Source organism: Rhipicephalus sanguineus, chromosome 1 (genome assembly GCF_013339695.2).
Source record: "Rhipicephalus sanguineus isolate Rsan-2018 chromosome 1, BIME_Rsan_1.4, whole genome shotgun sequence".
Taxonomy (NCBI): domain Eukaryota; kingdom Metazoa; phylum Arthropoda; class Arachnida; order Ixodida; family Ixodidae; genus Rhipicephalus; species Rhipicephalus sanguineus.
In genome coordinates this window covers 177,960,801-177,982,425 of record NC_051176.1, presented here as the reverse complement: position 1 = coordinate 177,982,425, position 21,625 = coordinate 177,960,801, and the positions used below count along the sequence as shown (strand labels likewise).

General features: G+C 47.0%; 1 protein-coding gene across 2 annotated transcripts; it reads left to right on the top strand.

The window, feature by feature from the left end:
* Positions 1-1,480: 1,480 nt before the first annotated feature.
* LOC119403091 (uncharacterized) lies at positions 1,481-21,191 on the top strand. Of its 2 annotated transcripts, XM_037670042.2 has the most exons (5): positions 1,481-1,863; positions 4,039-4,122; positions 8,325-8,507; positions 19,763-19,870; positions 20,270-21,186. In XM_037670042.2, the coding sequence occupies exons 2-5, from the start codon at positions 4,060-4,062 to the stop codon at positions 21,107-21,109; spliced, it is 1,194 nt and encodes a 397-aa protein (XP_037525970.1). In that variant the 5' UTR covers positions 1,481-1,863; positions 4,039-4,059; the 3' UTR covers positions 21,110-21,186. The 2 variants fall into 2 exon arrangements, with proteins under 2 accessions (XP_037525970.1, XP_037525977.1); XM_037670049.2 differs by lacking the exon at positions 8,325-8,507 and having other exon boundaries at positions 20,270-21,191.
* Positions 21,192-21,625: the final 434 nt, after the last annotated feature.

Here is a 21,625-nt window from a genome sequence, read left to right as displayed (position 1 = left end):
ACGTGTGGTGTCGCGTGCGTTTGTATTCTGCCGTTATGTAGCCTGGAGAACAGATGATGCGTGGCGTATTTTGTCACATCAAGTTTGTATTCTGCCGTTAATATCCTGGAGAGCGAGAATAAAACATTTTATTTCTAAAGAGTTGAGTCCCTAGTGGTGTAGTCCGGAAGACCATTGGCTCTTGCCGCCGTCCGGGCTCGGTCGACCAGGGCTTGTTGCTGCCCTGGGTCAGAGCTGGACAGGGTCGCCTCCCACTCGACTAATGTAGGATTATGTTTGGCCGATATATTGGGATTGCCTTGGCACTCCCAGACCATATGGAATAAGGTGGCCGTCTGGGGACAGAATTTACATTGCGGATTGGACGCCGAAGGATCTATCTTGGACAATACATAAGGATTTGGAAAAGATATTGATTGTAATTGTCACCACGTGACCTTCGTTGCCTTATCTAGTTTAGGATCAGGTGGGGTCCTTTCTTAATATCCTGGAGAACGGATGACGTGTGGCGTATTTTGTCACATTAGGTGACAAGGGCCAGGACAGTACCCTGTGACCTAACTTTTCTTATTGGTCTGCATAGTCTCTGGAGAGCAAGACTGATAGACAGAAATGCTGAGCCTCCGCGATCAACAAAAAACATATTCCAGGAACAAGTGATTCAAATACGCGAGATATATGAACGTTCTAGTGACGCTCTAGACTGGTTTCCTGTGTTTGATTTGTGTTTATATATGCCCGATTATTAATTTTTATAATATCAATCTAATATCAATCCCTGTAATAAAGAAAAAAAAGAAAGATGACGCGTGGCGTAATTGTTTAAGGCAGCGCGCTGCGGAGTGAGGGGCCGCAGGTTAGAATCCCTGGTCCAGCGCTTCGCAATTTTTTTGTTCCGAATTATTTTTATTTGTGGCTTTTATTTATATATACATACATATACGGGATCTGACGGCGACGGCAAAAATCCACCGAGAGTGTCCATATAATTGATATCGCAATAAAATCTACTTTTTGTATACGCTCACAATTTTAGTTTCATTTCTGTAAAGCGTTATAATAGCTACCTTTCTGCAAAATTTCAATGCTCCGCAGATAGCAGATCTTATAAAAAAAAAAGTACAGATGTAGAAAAAAAATGCTAAACACAATTTGAAACAAATTTTGAGCTCTAATGCAATTTGTGTCTACCTTTAAAATACCCTGCAAATTTCATAGCCATAGCTTTTATTACCACTGCTGTACAGCCAAACTTTGAAACTCGCTTTCAAAGTCTAACCCCACCTTAAAGAACCCCAGGTGGTCGAAATTTCCGGAGCCCTCCATTACGGCGTCCCTCATAATCATATCTTGGTTTTGAACGTTAAGCCCCAATAATAATAATAATAATAATAATAATAATAATAATAATAATAATAATAATAATAATAATAATAATAAAAAAAGGGAGAACTATGGTTCTGTTTTAGACGTAATTCATATGTGCTTAAAGATGTTTGCTTGGCAAGTACTCAAAACCAAGTTACTAGAGAAACACTTCTTGCTGATAGATGCGAAGTATTGCTACAAATTTAGGCAGTCCTGTGTGTAAACAGTTTCGAATGTTCATCATCATCTTCTTCGCCAATCTGGGAGAAAACGACGAGGTGGGCGGCCCGCGCGGCTTTTCGGCACGAGCCCTATCTGGAATGTGTTTCGGTGACAGGGAAGACGGTCCCAAGGCGACAACAAACATGCCATAACCGCATCGGTGATGGAGCAAGATTTCTGGGCCTAGGACAGCCTGGAGCTAACATGGGATGCCGACCCCCGAGAAGCCTAGCAGAGCGAGCTACGACTGCGGGATGCCATCGCCTGGAATCGGCAAGTCCTCGTTTCGATTGGCCGAGCGCTGGCAAATAGCTCGCGGACGCTTTACGTCAGCGACGTGTGAGCGATGACGCTATTGCTCGGAATCGCTGGTGAAATTGAGTTAGCCTCTGTTTTCTCGATATTCTAGATTGGAAATGCACTGAAATTCGATTGCTGTGAGGTCACGAAACAGTTTAATTGTCCAATAAAGTATAGTTAAACTATCTGTACTTCATACCACGTGAGTTCTGACACAGAATTAAAGCTATTTATGTTGGATCGTAGAAGCCGTCATGGTGCCTTTCTAGAATTGTAAGACAATCCTCTGTACTTAATTGTAACGACAGAATACGCTCGACGCTCTGTCACTTCTTTCACGAAAACCTATTTCCCAGCATTAAACATCTAAACGCATAGTAGCTACGGTGCTTCATACACGTGTTGCAAGCTACCTGTGACGTTATGCGAGGCTCTCAAGCGTTAAATACTTGGCTCATTTCTAAGTTGACACGTATGAATAGATACAAAAGTAATTGGAATTAACAATTTTAGTTTACGAGTGTATAGCACTCAAGTCGGAGTTTCGTGTTAGCCATTTGCCTCCAGTAAGGTATTTTATTTATTAATTATTTTATTTAGATATACCGCCAATCCCGAAGGGATCATAGAAGGAGGGCATGTACAGTAGATGGATACAGTTACAATGTAACAGTTTGTAATACATTTGCAGCAACACACAATTACAAACACAGAGCAAGGAAGAGCTACGGTAGTACCATGGTTAATTTAAGTATAAACAGGCTGGCATAGTGAAAGAAAACAATATATTTTAGTGGAAAGAATTGACATAGAAAAAAAAAATGATACCAAAGATGCAAACAGTGGTGCTGCAGCAAGAGACGACAAATGCACACTGTGGAACTTCAATTATGGGTAAAAGAAAAATAAAGAACAATAGGACAAAAAATGAATTAAAAACAAACAAGCAGACAGGCGTAGTTCCATATGTCAATGGGGCAAAACTAAAATATCTATCTCGCTAGGTTAAAGCTTCACCGTCTATATTGCAGGTAAGAATTCGGTTAAGGATAATAATTGTCGGGGTTTTACGCCCCCAAAACCAGGATATGATTATGAGAGACGCTGTATTGGAGGGCTGCGAAAATTTCGACCACCTGGGGTTCCTTAACGTGCACCTCGATCTAAGCACACGGGCCTCTAGCATTTCGTTTCCATCGAAATGCGGCCGACGTGGCCGGGATTCGATCCCGCGACCATCGGGTGAGCAGTCAAGCACCACAACCACTAGACCACCACGTCGGGTTCTGTTAATTATGTATACTTCCAATGATGCGTAGGAAAACGTTATTCCATTCTCGTAGAGTCAAGGACAAAAATGAATATTTGAAACAATCGGCACGTAAGGTGTACTCAGTGAGCATTTGTGTATGGTTATATCTCGTTGGGCGTGTTTCTAAGCTGGTTATTTAGTTGGCTGCGGTAATATTTAATTTGTTATATATAAGTAAGTACATGAATCATTTTCCAGAGGTGTTATACACTTTAATAAACTTCGTACGTTTACGATTAGCATACATTCACTGTGTAAAAATGTGATCACCAGCCATAGCATCTGCACCATAACAGCTGGATGATGTAGGTGTGGTGTTCTTTTAGTTTTAGTGATGGGTGCAACGTTATACCAATGGGTACTGACAGAGGCGCGCGCGGGGGGGGGGGGGGGGGGGGGGTGTTGGGGGGGCGGCCGCCCCTTCTAGTCACCTAAGAGGGAGGGGGCAAAGTCTGCTGCCCCATACCTTTACTTATTAGGGAGGGGGGCGCTGCAATGAACCTTCGCCCCCCTCCCCCCCTGAAGAGGAACCCTGCGCACGCCTATGGGTACTGATGTGCTGTAACTGGAGTGTAGGGACGGCGCCATTTCAGAATTTCTGAAGGGTTTGTAGCAAACGTTGTAATTATAATAATAATATCTGAGGTTTAACGTCCCAAAACCACGATATGATTATGAGGGACGCCGTAGTGGAGGGCTTCGGAAATTTCGACCAGCTGGGGTTCTTTAACGTGCAGCTAGATCTAAGTACACGGACCTCACAAACGTTTTAACAGAACCGCTTGTACAGTGCGCTTAAAGTGTATTCAATTATTCGCATACTTCTTCTGTTCCAGGTCGACAGCTAAGGCAACAAAATGACGTATTACTTTACGGGCTTCGTGAGGAGTCCTGGAGGACTCCTCAAGATGATCCAAATCGTAAGAGATTTGTCTTCATCAGCTTATCTTTACATTGCGAATTGCAGAATGCGGCCTATCTATTTAAGCGGTTGGCAGCATGACAACATATATCTTCGAGGCGGAAATGCTTTGCCACAGCCAAAGTTAAATTGGAATGACTAAATAACAAAAACTCCTTAATTAACTTTTTAGTTATGAACTTCAGGGCAGTTGTTTAAAAGGAAAAGTAGGCTGTCACAATCTATGGCATCAGCATTTTATTGAAGTCACGGAAATTGCACGTAATTTGAGATATTCATAATCGAATTTGAAGGGTGATATCGAAACCGAGCGCGCCAGGCGCACAGGGAAGTGGGTCGCTCTCTTACGTCACACCGGAAATGCCCGTGACGAGGAAGGGACGAAATTCGAGTCAAGACGCGTCGAAGGAAAATGTTGTCAAGAAAACGGCAAGTCATCTGAAATGCACAAGTAGACCGCTTATTTTTTGCGTGCGATGTGTGGGGTGTTTCGCATGTCCCTCTTTCAGCTCTCATTCACATGTACGCAGAATAAGCGCCGCTGTGGCTGCCCCTGTGTTTCATGCAGTGAAAGAGAAGGTGCAAATTGCGGTTTTCTGCGCACAGTAAAATGAAACAGAGAAGAACCAAACGTCGCACGCACAGGTAATGCGATCCGCTGGTGAAAGTGATATTATATATTTACTTGCCGCGACGCGCACCTGCTCGTCACAGGAGGTTCCGGTCTCGGGTAACAGAGCAGCCGCATTTCCTGTATGCCGGGTGCACTCGGCTTCGGTATATCCATTGAAATTCGTTTATAGATATCTCCAATTATCTGAACTCTTCGCGGTCTCTAAAAAATCACAGCATATCCACGGGGTGAATGATGATGAGTGGGCGAAGCTCTGGAGCCACAATCTGTCGCAGACATTGCAGCTGTGGCCGAAACTGTTGTCTAGAAAGTAGCGCTTGAGGAGCTTGGCAGCAGCTTCCCGCGCTCGCGCAGCCTCGGGATCCGCCCGCCTGTACGCGCGTTTCCTCGCCGCTTCTCGGCGTCGCCGTGCACCTTCTGCTTCGCGGGCTCGAACGTCGGGATTAGTTTCTCGGCGCCTCCGTGCAGCGTCGGCTTCGCGGGCTCTCACCGCCGGATCCTGTCGGCGAGCGCGCGCCGCAGCCGCTTTCCGTGCCCTCCGCTCCGCCGCATGTCTTCGCTGTTCATGGCGCAGCGTCGAAAGAGGAAGCCCGCCAAGAGCGAGCGCCTGGATGGATGGATGCTATGAGCGTCCCCTTTATAACGGGGCGGTGACATGTCTGCCACCAGGCTCGAAAAAAAAAAAAACTTCCTTGTTTCATGTTGGCCTAATACCTTCAATACATTGATCAAATCTATGTTATTATACCAAAAAAAAAATATAAATTCACTGTCCATCTCTCTGCCTCTTAAGGCATAAAGACCTTATTTTTCCCCATTATTTATTTTTGTACTTTATCTCTACTTTTCTGCCACCAATACTCTAACCGTCTCTTACTTATTTCTATCGCGGACGTGTTCAGCTTTCCATTGTTGTCCCTAAAACCCAATGCTTCATGTAGACTAGTGCCCACACGTATACCTGAGTGAATATCGCCACATTCAATCAGTACATGTTCCATCGTTTCCTTAGTTCCCCCGCAGCATGTACATTGGTCTTCTTCGTTACTGAATCTCGCTTTACGCGTTCTAAGGCAGCCCGACCTTGCTTCAAACAGTAAAGCGCTTCCCCTTGAATTATCATAAAACCTTTCCCTTCTTATTTCGTTTTCTCCCTTTCGCTAGTTACTCAGAGCCGGATTCTTTTCCATCGCTGCCATCCAATAAGTCCTCTCCGCCTCTCTGACCTTCCGCTTAATGCTCCTTGTTGCCATATCGCCCGCACTGCTAGCCGTATATTTACTGGTGAGCCTCCTAGTTCTGTTTCTCCACTGCGTGCCAACGCTTTTTCTATACAAATACCTGAAAGCCTTCTCTGCCCATCTACTCTTCTTCATTTTCCTCAGCCTCTCTTCGAATCTCATTTTGCTCTCTTCCCTCACTTCAAAGCCTGTCCATCCCATATCACCCTTTACAGCCTCATTTGTCGTCTTCCCGTGAGCGCCCAACGCGAGGCGGCCCACCGTCCTTTGATTTACATCCATTCCTGATTGTACCTCTGACTTCATGCACACCACTGAGTTCCCAAATGTAAGCCCCGGGACCATCACACCCTTCCACAGCCCTCGAAGCACCTCGTACCTATTGTATCCCCATAAAGCTCTGTGCTTCATAATTGCAGCATTCCTCTTTCCCTTTGCTACCGATGCTTTCTCTTGTAGCTCCATATATCTATCCCCCTCATTTACCCATACTCCGAGGTACTTGTACTCGCTTACTCTCGGTATTTTTTGGCCCTGTATTATGACCGCATCGTCTTCGTGATCATTGAATACCATCAATCCACATTTTGTTGCACTAAATCCTAGTCCTAGAGCCTCACATTCCCTTCCGCATATATCTGCCAGGCGCTGTATATCATCTTGACTGTCCGCAAATAAGACTCCTTCGACTCCTAAATAAGACGGATGGATGGATGGATGCTATGAGCGTCCCCTTTACAACGGGGCGGTGACATGTCTGCCACCAGGCTCGAAGAAAGAAAAAAAAAACTTCCCTGTTTCATGTTGGCCTAATACCTTATCTACATTGATTAAATCTATGTCATTATACCAAAAAAAATATAAATCCACGGTCCATCTCTCTGCCTCTTAAGGCATAATGACCTTATTTTTCCCCATTATTTATTTTTGTACTTAATCTCTACTTTTCTGCCACAAATACTCTAACCGTCTCTTACTTATTTCTATCGCGGACGTGTTCAGCTTTCCATTGTTGTCCCTAAAACCCAATGCTTCATGTAGACTCGTGCCGACACGTATACCTGGGTGAATATCGCCACATTCAATCAGTGCATGTTCCATCGTTTCCTTAGTTCCCCCGCAGCATGTATATTGTTCTTCGTTAATGAATCTCGCTTTATAACTACGCGTTCTAAGGCAGCCCGACCTTGCTTCAAACAGTAAAGCGCTTCCCCTTGAATTATAAAAACCTTTCCCTCCTTATTTCGTTTTTTTTCCCTTTCGGTAGTTACTCAGAGCCGGCTTTTAACGCGCCATCGACTTCGACTCCTAACGCGCCATCTGGCGCTCTCCTGTCACACTAACCCCACACGCAGAGCGCGCCTCCACGCCATCTAGTGAGCAATTCATGTACTGTCACAGCGCAGCGCCATCTAGTGAACGTTGCGAGAAGCAGCTGGGGTGGCTACGACAACGACAACGGAGGGACTGAACCCTAAAATGGGTATTCTTTGATTGTGACTGTCTACAACTTTCCCATCTAAAAAACTTCCCTCAGGCTTGCGTTTAAAAAGTTAACGAGCTTTTTAAGGTGAAGGCCTCAAGTGCCTAATCAGGTGCTGGCCTTGAAGAAAGCGTCGTGCGGTACAAAAACTCACGTGACTTCGCGCTCAATGAAATAAAAACCAAGGTTCGAGCCGGAATCGAACCCAGGCATCTTGCATTCTACCACAGAGCCATTCCAGCGCTTGAAGCTTCTTCGGAAAAAGACGCTATAGACAATTTTACATAAGACACATCGGTACCGCCAGCTTGGGCTGTTAAACGAATGTTTTCTTATTTTTGCATACCGCGACGTGAATTAGTAAGGTCACGAAACATCGAATATGCACTAACCCAACAGTGTTGATGCGTCTGCGTCTGCCGTAGCACTGTTCGTTTAGTTAAAAGAACAAAACAGCATGCCTAAAGCCCATTATGGCGCCACCGAAACCCATCCGTAAAATAGTGTATACAGGTGCCATGTCGGTCGAGGTCGTGGAAGAAGCGTGGCACCTCACCAGACGTCACACTGTGACTTGAATAACGAGTGGGTGGTTCAAAGCTGCCCACCCATTGCAAAGGGCTTAGCCCTAATTCATAATCAATCATCGGCAGCAGCCACAGCATTAACACAGTATGCAGCTTCTTTGGTGCACACATTGCCTTACAGACGCGTAGTGGGTACTTAGCTACTTCGCAAAATGACGAATTCATGGACAGTTAACGCGTAGCTGCGGGACGATCGAGGCGTTTTTGCGAAATCAGATGAAACGAAAATATAAAGCGAGCACGTGATGTGCGCAGCTCATCGGTTTGGTGCTGATGTTGATACTGATGGGAGGACACTACGACGTCAGCACGGGCCTGTACCGCCTTCGTATCGACGCATTCCTGATGACCATGACCGTCTTCACCTTTGTCCTCACGTCAGCTCTTCTTCTGATGTGCACCATCATGGGCTCCACAGAGCTTCCAAACTCTGTTCTGGTAAGCGCACGCCTTCAGAATACGTCATTCCCGAAAAGGACACTAGCTGTAGCGGCGTCGTCAGATCTTTTTCTTGTGGCTCATTCACACTGGGGAATCCGCCGGCCACAGCGACCGGAATTCGTGCGCCGCCGAAATTCCACATTGTTCACACCGCTCCGCAATTCCGCACTGCCGAAACTAGGGCGCCTAGTTGTCATCGTTCCTTTGCGTGAAGGAACTTGGAAGGAACGCTGGCATCGACGCGCTCTGCGTTGTGTACGCGTTTTGTTACGGCGAAGCGCATAAACAGGAGCAGGGTCGTCGAACTGCTGGGCCTGCTGGAAAGCAACTTTCTGGGGATGTCTGACGAGGAGAAACATGTATTCGCCGAACAAGAAACGACGCAAGCAGTTGTGGTTGGTTCGTTCTGATTTGCAAGACGCGAGAAGCTTGGTGGAGCCGAGATAATGCCAGTGTTGTATGCGTTACCGAAAAAAAGTAACTAAATACGTTACTCGTTACGCTAAAGAAAAAGGAACGCGTTACCACCCTGCGTTACCACTAAAAAAAGTTAACGCGTTACCGTTACCGTTACCGAAAAAAAGTAACGGACGTTACTTCCGCCGTTACTCCATAGCCAGAAATCTTCATCAGTGCGTCTTTGCCTCAAGAACCTACAATAGATACTTTATAAAACTCATATTTATATATCACGTTAAAGTTGTCGCCCAAACAAAAATGTAACCTCAAATACTGATTAAACGACAATAATTGGCACAAATGTGCCGTATCTTCGTAGTACTATAGTGGCCTAAAGTTGCCTGTATAGTTACTTGTGATGGCTTCTAACTCTGTGGCACACGGAGAAGCTGTTTTTCGGAATGGGTTTCATCATCAACGCTCTCCGAAATGAAAACATCACTGAACAAACTTGCACTAATTATGACAGCGCGCTTCTGCTACCAAAATCAATGCGCAAATTTTGTAGCAATAAAGGAATGCTTAAATGGCATAAATCTGGAGCAAGGAAAGAAGTGTTAATTTTAAAGACTCGTTTTTCTTTGTTATACACAATATTAATGAGCACTAACAGACAATAATACCAAGGAAAGTATAGGGGATGTTATTAGCAGTAAATGTAAGGTAAATGTGAAGAAAGAAAAGTGGACGAAAAGATAACTTACCGCGGGTAGGGACCGAACCTGCGACCTTCAAATAACGCGTCCGATGCTCTACCAACTGAGCTACCGCGGCGGCCATCCCCCCGCCCACTTTATAGGAGAATCTGGAGAAAAGTATTTGCGCACATAAACAAGTTTCTATTTTTCGATTTGACTTGTACAATTGCCACAAATATTGCGACTGCTTACATAAAAGTGTTCAAGGTCAGCCTCGCTTGCTCAGGAGTTCAATAACCAGAAACGTAGGTGCAGTTGCAAATATCAAGAAGCAAAACTAATTTTGAATAAGAAGTTTATAGACAGTGATAGAGTAGTAGAGGAACAGTTTTCTAATGTAACTACAAACCGCTGAATAAAAGCAACAGCTGCATTTCAAAGCTTTAATCGGACAGCTTGACTCGCTTATTAGCGAATACGTCCGCACCTGCATATGCATACGCTAAATAGGAGCTCGACGGACTCACTATATGGTACTCCTGTATTCAGTTTGCAAGGGAGTAGCGAAAGGGGGTTTCAAACACCCCCGAAAAATTTCAGTTTTGCTTGCGTATATATACACGCTACACATAAAACACACGCACCAACATACATAAAGTATGGTTGAATTCTGGTTACGCCCTTGACTTTCAGGAAGAGCTGGTGAAGGCGCGGAGAGTTTCCCTTGAGCCCGCTCATGGCGATGCCATGCGGCACCAAAGGCAGACAGTCGCTCATCCTCATTTGGCGATTATGTTCAGAAGGGATTTGTGAAGAAGTCATCCGCGGTTGTGCTGGAGCTCACACCGAGTCTTGCATGTCCGCAAGCCGAGCAGATCTCGACAGCTCGCTTTTGACGGTTACAAGGACCGCATACACTTCGCTTCATCGACAATCAACAACAACTTGAACCTCGATAGCAAGGTAGCCGAAATTATAGCAAATCCGTTTATGAAATTTCGGCAATTCGCTCCCCCTTGAGATTTCTCCCGCGCAAAAAAGGGCACGCCCATGCGATGCCGCTTTGTCGATGCTTGGCGGACCGACAGCAGTCGGCCGCAGCGGCACAATAACGCCGGACGAGCTCTGAGAAAGGCACTCCTGCAAGACGAGTGAATTTTGTGTAAGACTGCGAGTATAATTGGAATTGAAAGTAACGAGTAACGTGACACCTCACGTTACCGAAAAATTGTAACGAAAGTACGTTACCCGTTACAGTTCCGAAATAGTAACGAGTACGTTACTTAGTTACTGAAAAAAGTAACGCGTTACCGGTAACGCCGTTACTTGTAACGCGTTACCGCCAACACTGGATAATGCTACCCATTTTGCAAGATCGCGATGATGTATTGCAAAGATGCTAATCGCGACAACACTTGGCAGTTATCGAGAGCTACAGAATGATTACGAAAGACATCGCTGTTGCTGCGCGCTTCGACGACTGCAATATCACAAGCACGCCGCCATTTTTGGTTCGCGGTGAGGGAATCCGGCGGCAGCTGCCGCCGGATTCCCTCACCGCGAACCAAAAATGGCGGCGTGCTTGTGATATTGCAGTCGTCGAAGCGCGCAGCAACAGCGATGTCTTTCGTAATCATTCTGTAGCTCTCGATAACTGCCAAGTGTTGTCGCGATTAGCATCTTTGCAATACATCATCGCGATCTTGCAAAATGGGTAGCATTATCTCGGCTCCACCAAGCTTCTGCGTCTTGCAAATCAGAACGAACCAACCACAACTGCTTGCGTCGTTTCTTGTTCGGCGAATACATGTTTCTCCTCGTCAGACATCCCCAGAAAGTTGCTTTCCAGCAGGCCCAGCAGTTCGACGACCCTGCTCCTGTTTATGCGCTTCGCCGTAACAAAACGCGTACACAACGCAGAGCGCGTCGATGCCAGCGTTCCTTCCAAGTTCCTTCACGCAAAGGAACGATGACAACTATAGGCGCCCTAGTTTCGGCAGTGCGGTTGCTGAGCGGTGTGAACAATGTGGAATTTCGGCGGCGCACGAATTCCGGTCGCTGTGGCCGGCGGATTCCCCAGTGTGAATGAGCCATTAATGCGTATGGCATTTCTTTACCCTGAGCCGTTTCGATACGACCGTCCCATTATAGATAGCCTCGAATGACGTCAGCGCCGTACATTTCAACCCCCTAACACCATCAACGGTTTCGGCGGTCTAAGCGCAAGTTACGTCACACATACGCTCGTGAGTGGCGTCAGTGCAGTGCATCGCATACATCGGATAAGCATAAATAAAGATGGTCCTACAGGCTGGATTTGAACTTTGGTCGTCAAGTGCCGAAGCCCGATGCGTTAACCACTATAGCACAGGCTCATGCCTCATAAGGCGGAATAGAACACCTCATAAGAGTGTCCTGCAGCGGTTTTTAAACAATTTCCTTCGTGCAGGCCAGCGCGTTTCCCTAACGGAGTGCCCTCGAATCGGCGTTCAATCTAATGTGGGTGCATGAGCACTTTGAGAAAAATTTCATCATGGACGAGTTTGGACTGTCATGTTAATAAGGCGAAAGCCTTAAGGGCCTTATCAGACGCTGACCACAGCGTGCGGAACAAAAACTCACGTGACCTCGCGCAGAACGAGAAAAAAAAAAAACAGTGTTTGAGCCGTAAAGCGAACCCAGGCACTCTGCGTGGCAGCCAAGCATTCTACCACACAGCCACTCCAGCTCTTGAAAATTCTTTGGAAAAAGACCCTATACAGGTGTCATGTCGGTCGAGGAGTCACGTTAACATATATAATATTACGTGGCAGGAGCGTGGAACCGCACCAGGCGTCACACTGTGACTTGGGTAACGAGTGGGTGGTTTAAAGCTGCCCATCCATTACGAAGGGCCATAATTCACAGACGCGTAGTCGGTACTTCGCTACTTCGCCAAATGGTGAATTAGTTGAAACTCAATTTAATGAAGTGATGACCGTGCTCGACGTTAAATCGAGAAGCTCGTAAAATCGGGAAAGGGACTTTTCGGTTCTTCGAAATCTAAAATTGTAACGTAGTTTCTTTGTTTCTTGCGTCGTGTTAGGAATTTTGTGCGGGCGGTGCACATGTGATGTGTCACGTGTTTTTAGCCACATACAGGGTGTTTTTTTAGACAATCCAGATTTTTAAAAAAATGCTATGACAGTCAGGCCTCTGTCGTCTTCGCAAACGAACTCTACGCCGAGGCGGAAAAACTTTGCCGCACCTATAATTATAATCAAATGAGCAATTAACAAAAACTCGTTAATAAACCTTTTAATTATTAACTTTCTAGCCATTGTTTATATGGAAGAGTTGTCGGGCGTAACTACTGATGGCGTGTACATTTTTTTAAAAATCGCAAAAAATGGACGTATATAATAATCACCGAAATTCAAGACCCCGATCGAGGCGAAACCGAAACTGAGCGCACCGGGCGCGCAGGAAATTCGCCAACCCTATTACGTCAGACCGGAAGCTCACATAACAATTTTTGAAAAAAAAAAAGGCGCGTCGCAGCAGAATATGGTCGGCAAAAATGGCAAGGCGTCCCAAATACCTAAATGGACCGCTTATTCTTATCGGGGTCTTGAATTTCGGTGTCAAATTACGTGCGTTTTCTGCGATTTAAAAAAAAAATGGGATGCCATAAATTGTCACGCCCTGCAACTATTCCATATAAACAACAGACCTAAAAGTAATAACTTAAATGTTAATTAACGAGTTTTTGATGATTGGTCATTAGAATGTAACTTTAGGTGCGGCAAAGTTTTTCCGCCTCGGTGCAGAGTTTGTTTGCGAAGACGACTAGGGGCCTCACTGTCATAGCATTTTTATAAAAAAATATGTAAAAAAAACACCCTGCATGTGGTTGCTTGTTCCCAAATAAAATATTGTTGTAAGTCAGCGCTCGTGTGTGTCAAGCCTCTTCTCTGTCTTCGTCTTCTGCACATTTACCCTGTGTCATGTCACACCAAAAAGCCCAGACTGCTATCTTAGTGTAACGCAGTGACATCCAAAAACTACCAGGCCATTGCTTTTGCCTCTGATCCACGCCTGCGCGTGTGGAAAGTCCGTGAGGGTGGCCTGGACATGGAGCCTCCCATGTCGCCCGGGCATAGAGGGCACCATGTCCGGGCGATGCAGGGCGGATAGACGGTCACGTGAAGCAATGTCTGGCTACCGATATGCGAAGACGCGCAGAAAGAATGCAGTGACTGTGTCAGCAGGCCGATCGAGAAAGCTGCAAGACGATCTGTCGCATAACCTACGAAATAACGAAAACCACCGCCGCCCGTAGCACCATCTGTACGTAAGAGCGCTACTGACTGCCGAGTCCATTGTTCCGTGCACGGCGTGGCGTACAGCCTCCTCAAACTAAAGCTATGGCCGTGATTAGGGCGCCTACACGTTTTGAAGCGATATCACTAGATGCACGCTAGATGAAAATCCCGTCTATGTCCAGATTAGAAGGAAATCACCTCTTTCTTACTCGGCTCTTTTAGGAAAAACTTCGTTAAATCGGGTTTGGTGGCCAAGTTAGTTCGTTGATTCGGGTTGATGATGACACTGAGCCCTATGGGTATTTGCCGGGGAATCGAAATTTCTTCGTTATATCGGGAACTTCGTAAAATCGGGTTTCGTTACACCGAGTTTTAACTGCATTGCATAGTGGGTGTTTCGCAAGAGAGCTTATATACAATGGGCTCTAAGGCCGTTCCTCCAGCTTAGCAACACCGGGTGACTTTCGCCTTCGAGTCGTCTTAGGCTTTTTTAGGGGCGAAGCTCCTTATGCCGTGGGTCTGTCCATCCTCCGTTTGTTTGTAGCGTTGTAGTAGCCACCTCTATCTCGTGAGAAGCGCGCGTTCTGGTATCCAGTAGAAGAAGAAGACGTTGACGAGTGACACTCTCGTGCGTGTTCGCTTGTGTGGCGTTCTTTTTTTTTTTTACTACGTCTCGTGTTTTCAACGACACCCGAAGACAACGTTTCAGAAGTAACGCGCCATGAGGCTCCCTCTTGGCACGCCAGTCGCCAGATGGAAGACAAGGCTGCGGAACGGAGGGCACGGAAGGCGGCGGCAGCGCGCGCTCGCAGACAGAATCCTGAGGTGAGAGCCCGCGAGGCCGAAGCTGCACGTCGACGCCGCGAAGCAGATTCCGCCGTTCGAGCCCGCGAAGCCGAAGCTGCTCGACAAGCTGCACGGCTGCGGCGAGAAGACCCCGCCGTTCGAGCCCGTGAGGTCGAAGCTGCTCGACAAGCTGCAGGGCTGCGGCGAGAAGACCCCGCCGTTCGAGCCCGCGAGGCCGAAGCTGCTCGACAAGCTGCACGGCTGCGGCGCGAAGACGCCGCCGTTCCAGCCCGCGAGGCCGAAGCTGCTCGACAAGCTGCACGGCTGCGGCGCGAAGACCCCGCCGTTCGAGCCCGCGAGGCCGAAGCTGCACGGCTGCGGCGCGAATCGGATCTTCAAGATGTGAAGGACCGTGAAGCGGCGAGAAAGCGCGCGTACCGACAGGCAGAGCCCGAGGTTGTGCGAGCACGTGAAGTGGCTGCAAAACGCATCAGGCGGGCTCTGCCCGAAGGCGCCGACGCGCGCTTCCAGCGGGACTTCCTTCATAACAGTTTCGGCCATAGTTGCGGTGTGTGCAACAGATTGTGGTTCTCAAACAATCTAGTCACAATATCCTCCATCAAGAAGGGCCACGCTTGCGCCAATGCCATCGCCGTGCTGCAGCGCGAGTTCGCTTCGCCCCATTCATCATCATTCACCACGTGGATATGCTGTGATTTTTTTGCCATTGCTTGTGCATTTCTAAAAGACATGGACATTTCTAAAGGACATGCATTTCTGAAGTGCTTAAATGTCATCGCACTAAATTTGACAAAGATCAATTTCTGCTGTGATTTGTATTTAATTATTTGCACTTATTTATAATCATGAACGACGATCAGTCAGCCTTCCCTTTCCGCTGGGAATCATATGCTGCAATAACGCTGTTTCGTCCAGTATTATGGCTGCCATGTTCCCCTACGAACTTGTGTTTCTGGCGTATTGAGGGACTTCCTTCGTCCACGCAGAGCTTGGGATGCGCTCTCTGACGGCGCGATTCGCAGCAACTGTGGATAAGTCGAGCTGACTGCATCGTACGCATTACGCAAGAGCTGCTTGGACTGCTTGTATGGACGACGACTGTTTGCTAAAGTTTACTTGAATCCTCCACCGCAACGAGGAGGCAGACAGAGAAGCGCACGCGCTAACAAGACGCGGGCTCCCATCACTGCCCCTCGAGAGCGAATCGGCAACGGACCCAGACAGCGAAGACGTCAATTACGCCATCACCCAGTACGGCGAAGTCCTGCAGTGGTACAGGACAGGCCGCATCAAATATCCACCACCCCATAGGGATCTCACACGCAACGAAGCGACCACCCTACGACAACTACAAGCAAGAGCGATTTGGACTCCGGTACTGGCCAAACACATCTGTCCGGAAATCTACCACACAGATACGTGCCAAAGGTGCGGGAGGGCACGAGCCACCCAGAACCACATACTCTGGGAGTGCTTGCCTCCCCCACCCAACACCCAAAACGGGCAGATACCCGAAGAGATCGACAAGAAGATCACCAGCGAGGAGTACGAAACTCAACGGGACATAGTTCGGCACGTCCTCGAACTCCTGGACCTGCAGAAACCCGGCACGACGGACCGCTCGCAAGACGTCAGCTAGGGGAATCCAGGACCTCGGCTACCAACATGCAGCAAAAGACACGAGCAAGCCTACCCACAGAGACAAGGTCCAGCACGTGACATGCCACCCTCGCAGCGCGAGGGGCTCCCTTCGCGGCTGAGAGGCTCGCATGCACGCAAGAGTCTCCACCACCCCATTCCCCTCTCCTTGTTTTGCCGGATCGTTCAATAAAGTTGTTCACTCACACTCGCACTCCTCGGCGAACGGAACGGCGGGGACATGCCGGCATGGAAAAAGAAATGAGTGTGAAGGCGAAAGCCTGGTTGGACCTTCTTTTTATCTTCTGTTGAGCTTCCTGCTGATTGCTGTTCCGGCAGCGGCCTCTCTATCTCCACAAATTCTACACTCCCAGAACGCCTGCGTCGCTTTAGGGCCGCATATGTTGCTCTCGTCGGGCCGCTGCCGGGTTACAGTGAGCGGAATTTCGAGCTGCTCTAGCCTCTTCCGCCGGGGCGCACTTTCATATCTTCCCCGCCCGCGACTAGAACCTGGTCACGTAATATCTGCACTTTTTTTTTAAATTTTTTACTCACGCGAACGCCGCAAAGACGAAGTGGACGCGCAGCCCAAGCGCTCACGTGGTATTTTCTGTGCCTCATGCGACATTTAAACATACAGATCTAAGGCTTTTGCCATGAAAGGATGTCATGCATATTTATACTATGTAGAGAGCAATCAGGCATAAAACCCGGGGTGTCCAAAAGAGAGATAGAGAGATAAAAATTCTGCAGGAGCAGTATACATCCTTTATTATTATTATTATTTTCGAGTGCTTACTAGCATGACTTCTAAATTAATAAATTCACTAGTATTTACACCGGGTAAAGCAAACATCTAAATTACGGTTGCAACTGGGAACGGCTGAATGCCAACAGGAGCGGGAGCAATTTCTCAGGCCTTTGTAACCTCCTCGTTGCTGTAATGGCAGCAAATAAACTTCAACTATACTTCCTGGTTAGCATAGGATGTGCTTACTTAGTAGCTTTGACAAGAAACGTTGTCCCGAGTTGGCACGATTAATGCGTGCGACGTTTCTTTCTTTCTTTTTTTGGCAGCTACGGGCTTTCCAAGAATTATTTGTCTAGTGTTAAAATCTGGAGCTACACTACACAAAGGTAGCGCAGCTGTGTAATCGATTTCTCACAACCTTCGAGAGACCTTCAGAGCCCGAAATCTAATGTACCGTCGCTGAGCTCTATTATAAGTAGCAGCTTCGACATCGACCACGGCAGTCGAATGAAAGAGTGCCCGTGTGCCTCGATTTTTTTTTAATTTTTTTTTGAGCTGACGAGCGCAATGCATACATTGGACGTTCACGATCACGTCTGCCAAAATTTGCAACGCTAGGCGCCGCGGAAATGGGTCAAATTTCAAGCTGAACGCTGCTTGCCCTTCCTCTCGCGGGCTCGCGCCCAGAGAATGAGGGGATGACGTACACGAGGGAATGGCCCTACGTAGATGGTAGTGCTGTGACGTCGCTCCTCTACGTAGACAACTGTGCTCTGACGTCACCAACAGTAGCACGTGACACTGCGATAATTATTTGACACGACGTGTAGTTTGTGTAATTTGTTGCTTGAATAGATTAATAAAACTTGAGCGCAATAATAAAACACACAAACGGAATGTGTGCGTTTTCTTTTTGAAATTTTTACTGCGAATCGCAGCGAGATGCGAGACTAATCTACCTCCCTTTCGCATGCGTTCGTGTTCTCGCGCTTTGCGCATCGTGCAGACGCCACCCCTTGCAACGAAACTAATTTTCTACCGCGTTCCAGCGCTCATTAGGCTCATTTATCCTCCCGCGTCTAACTAGATGTTGATGCGGCACACCGCTATTCTCGCGTCCGTACAAATGTCGCAGCTTTCGTGCTAAGTCATAGGTTGACAGCCAAGTGATCGGCGAAGGCGCATTCGGCATAACTTCAGACATGAAGCGCAAAGAACGCCGTCACAACACCGCTCGCGTCTCGGGGGCTCGGGCTGGTTCGGGCACATCATGTGCTCGTGACATTAATTGTGTGCGCATGACGTGTTCATGGGTATGCGTCATGTGATCCTCCCGCTCGCGTGCCGAAGAGGGTAGGGAAGGGATTTGGCTTGCGAAGCCTACACGGGCCGAGCGGCAAGGGTTTCAAGCTAGCCTCCTCGCATCATGGTTACGCGCCGCCTCAAAACATTGGTCTTCTCAGCTTCTAACGGACCGATTAGAAAAATTCTTGTGGCATAATAATGCGTAAAATCCCCATTATTATTATTATTATTATTATTATTATTATTATTATTATTATTATTATTATTATTATTATTATTATTATTATTATTATTATTATTATATCCCCGCGTCCACTCAGGAGTTCGCAAGCACTTTGATATTGTGCTTAAACACTGCGAGTCTTGCTGGACACAAGTATTAGCTAATAGTAATTTCGAACTTTCGACGTAAGGCAGTTTTATTCGTTGGAATGCATTAATTTTATACGCCCAAAACGAAGTGCTTGTCTTCAAATAATTGAAAATTTGTTTATTCGCCTACATGTGAGTTATTTATTTATTTATTTACTATTTATTTATTTATTTATTTATTTATTTATTTATTTATTTATTTATTTATTTATTTATTTATTTTATTTGCAGAAGCGCGTGCACTGAGCTCCGTTTCGGCCTGCGATTGTGTTGGTCACGGCCAATTGTTGCTCGTCATTGAGCTTACGACATTTACTGACTACCTTTGCAAACGGAGTGAGATACAGATGGGATCATTTTGCAATAGGATATATTTTAAATTGGACGAGTTCCTCTTACGTTACGGCAAATCATTGCATACTTACTGATCATTAACCGTAGCACCAGTACCAGGATATAAGGTCGGAAGATATTCCAACCAAGGTTCGCACAAAATATACACGCCACGGAGTGTGAACACATCTCTTTATATATTTTGTGGAGACGTCGCACGCTTGAATTTTTAGAATACTCAGTTTGGCGGCATATGTATGAATACCAAGGATTTTTATTTTGCATTCTGTGTCCTCCACGTTCATACATCGACGGTTTTAGGATGATCACTAAACATTCAGTAACCTATACTCTGCTGTCTTAAGTAAATCTACAAATGAAATATTCGTTTTTGCATTTAGTGACAGTAATAGAGAAAAAAAAACGCGTTAAATACGCGTGCCCTCATAAAATATCAGTAGAATAATGTATTTAATTTTATCGCATATTCAGCCACGAGCGCTTAATTAGTGGCGTAGAGCATCAACCATTCGATGTTTCTGGCGTATTTTGACACTTCCCATGTTTTATTGCGTGCTTGTGACGACGCTCTCTTCGTAACACTCGTACATCTCTACTTGGTACTGTTTTCTTTTCTTTTTTCAGTATCGCATTAACTACCTTTTGGCCACCATCACATACTTTCCTTTCACCGTGGGTTTCATCTTTGAAGAGTACATGCATGGAGACATCAAGCAGACCATTGCAGGAGGGGTAATGTATCTAGGCGCAGAGGTGCCGCTTTGAGCCTCAACGCGAAAGCACCGGCTTCTGTATTGATCTTTTAAAACCCGTCTTTGTTGGGCCGTCTTCCTTATTGTCCTGCGTGGTTCGCACTACATTTTTCAATAGTTACCGGCTGCCTTGTAGGTTCAATTTGAAGCGTTACGCATATTAAAGAAATATTGAGGAAGCCTCGCTTAGTACCCCCCCCCCTCGTTTTCTACCCGTTTTTATTTATTTTTTTTTACGCGGGCACTAGTTTAATGTGAAGCGATATTCACCCAGGCTCATTTTGTTCGCTTAGCTTAGAGTGAGTCCTTCGTCAGCCTATAGCATCAGTATAACTATAATTAGGGTTGCAGAAGGTGACTGGTGTTTCTGTCTGCGCAGGTACTCAGCATCACCAATTCGCTGATCTACATGTTCAACCTGTGCGTGAGCTACGAGTTACGCTGCCTTAAGAGCCGGCGCCGCGAGCGCAAGCCTAAGGGCGGGAGACACAAGCACAGAGGCAGGAAGAGCAAAGGCAAGAAGGGTGGGATGAGCGAAATAGACGTCCTGATGGGCAGGGACCGGGCTGCCGGTGCCACCGCCGGCTTGACCGGCCACATTCGCAACGAGCGAGACCTTCTGGCCACCGGTGACGTGGAGACTTTTCATCGACTCCAGCAGATCCAGCAAATGAACCGGCTCCTAGAGAACGACCCTATCATGTTCCACCAGCAGACCATGCTGGGCGCACAGCAGGCGTATGCGCAGGAACAGCAGCAGTACATGGCACAGGCCGGCGGAGGGTCGCCGGCGGCCATTGCGGCCGGGTTGCACAGCGGCGGTGCACCGATGGCCGACGAGTTCGGCCGTCGCCCGCGAGACGACCGGCTGGCGCGTAGAGTGGTGCACGAGGTGTACCGCGGTGAGTTCCTGCCCGGCGAGGAGTACCTGATGCAGCCGGCCGTGGGCAAAGAGTTCATCATTCCCATCCAGGTGGAAGGGCGCAAGACTCCGACGACGTCGGCCAGCACCAGTCCCTCCGAAAAGAGCGAGAGTGATTCTCCCAAGAAGTCTCCGAAGAAGAAAGGCAAGAAGGACTCCAAACACAAGAAGAAGAAAAGCAAGAAGGGCAGCAAGAGGGGCTCCAAGCACAAGAAGAAGAGAAGCAAGAAAGGTTCCAAGAAGAAACACAAGAAGAAGAAGAAGAGCAAAGGAAAGAAGAGGAAGAAGAAGAAGTAGGGCCCCTTTTAACATACGTTACTCCCTGCGTGTGGTGTGTTTCCTGAGCTGTGCGACCGACTTTTATGTTTCGTGTGTCACTATCTATCGGAACTAATAAAGTGACGTACCTTTCCTGTTTTCTTCTTTCATGGAATCTTCAGGTTATGTTGGGATGTGACTTTGCGCGAAAACCTTCAACTTGTTCGGAAACTAACGCGCAACGCCAATCAGGTTGGAGATCGGAGTCTTTTAGAAGTTTAGCAAAGAAATACGGTACGCAAATACGGTAAGGCAGTGCGGTAGCGCTCCTCCTTTCCCGCTCGTTGTGCTTTTTACAAAGAAGGCACTCCATCACCACAGAATCTTTTCCAAAAATTACTGTGGGGTTGTCAAGCCTCATTGCTGCCTCTCAGCCTGCGCATTGTTAACGAGGAACCTGTAGTTCGGGGGACACACTGTCACTGGAACTGGAATTGGCTTAAAGGCCAACTCCGGCGATATTTTGGCCACGTAAAAGTGATGGTGCTTTTATGT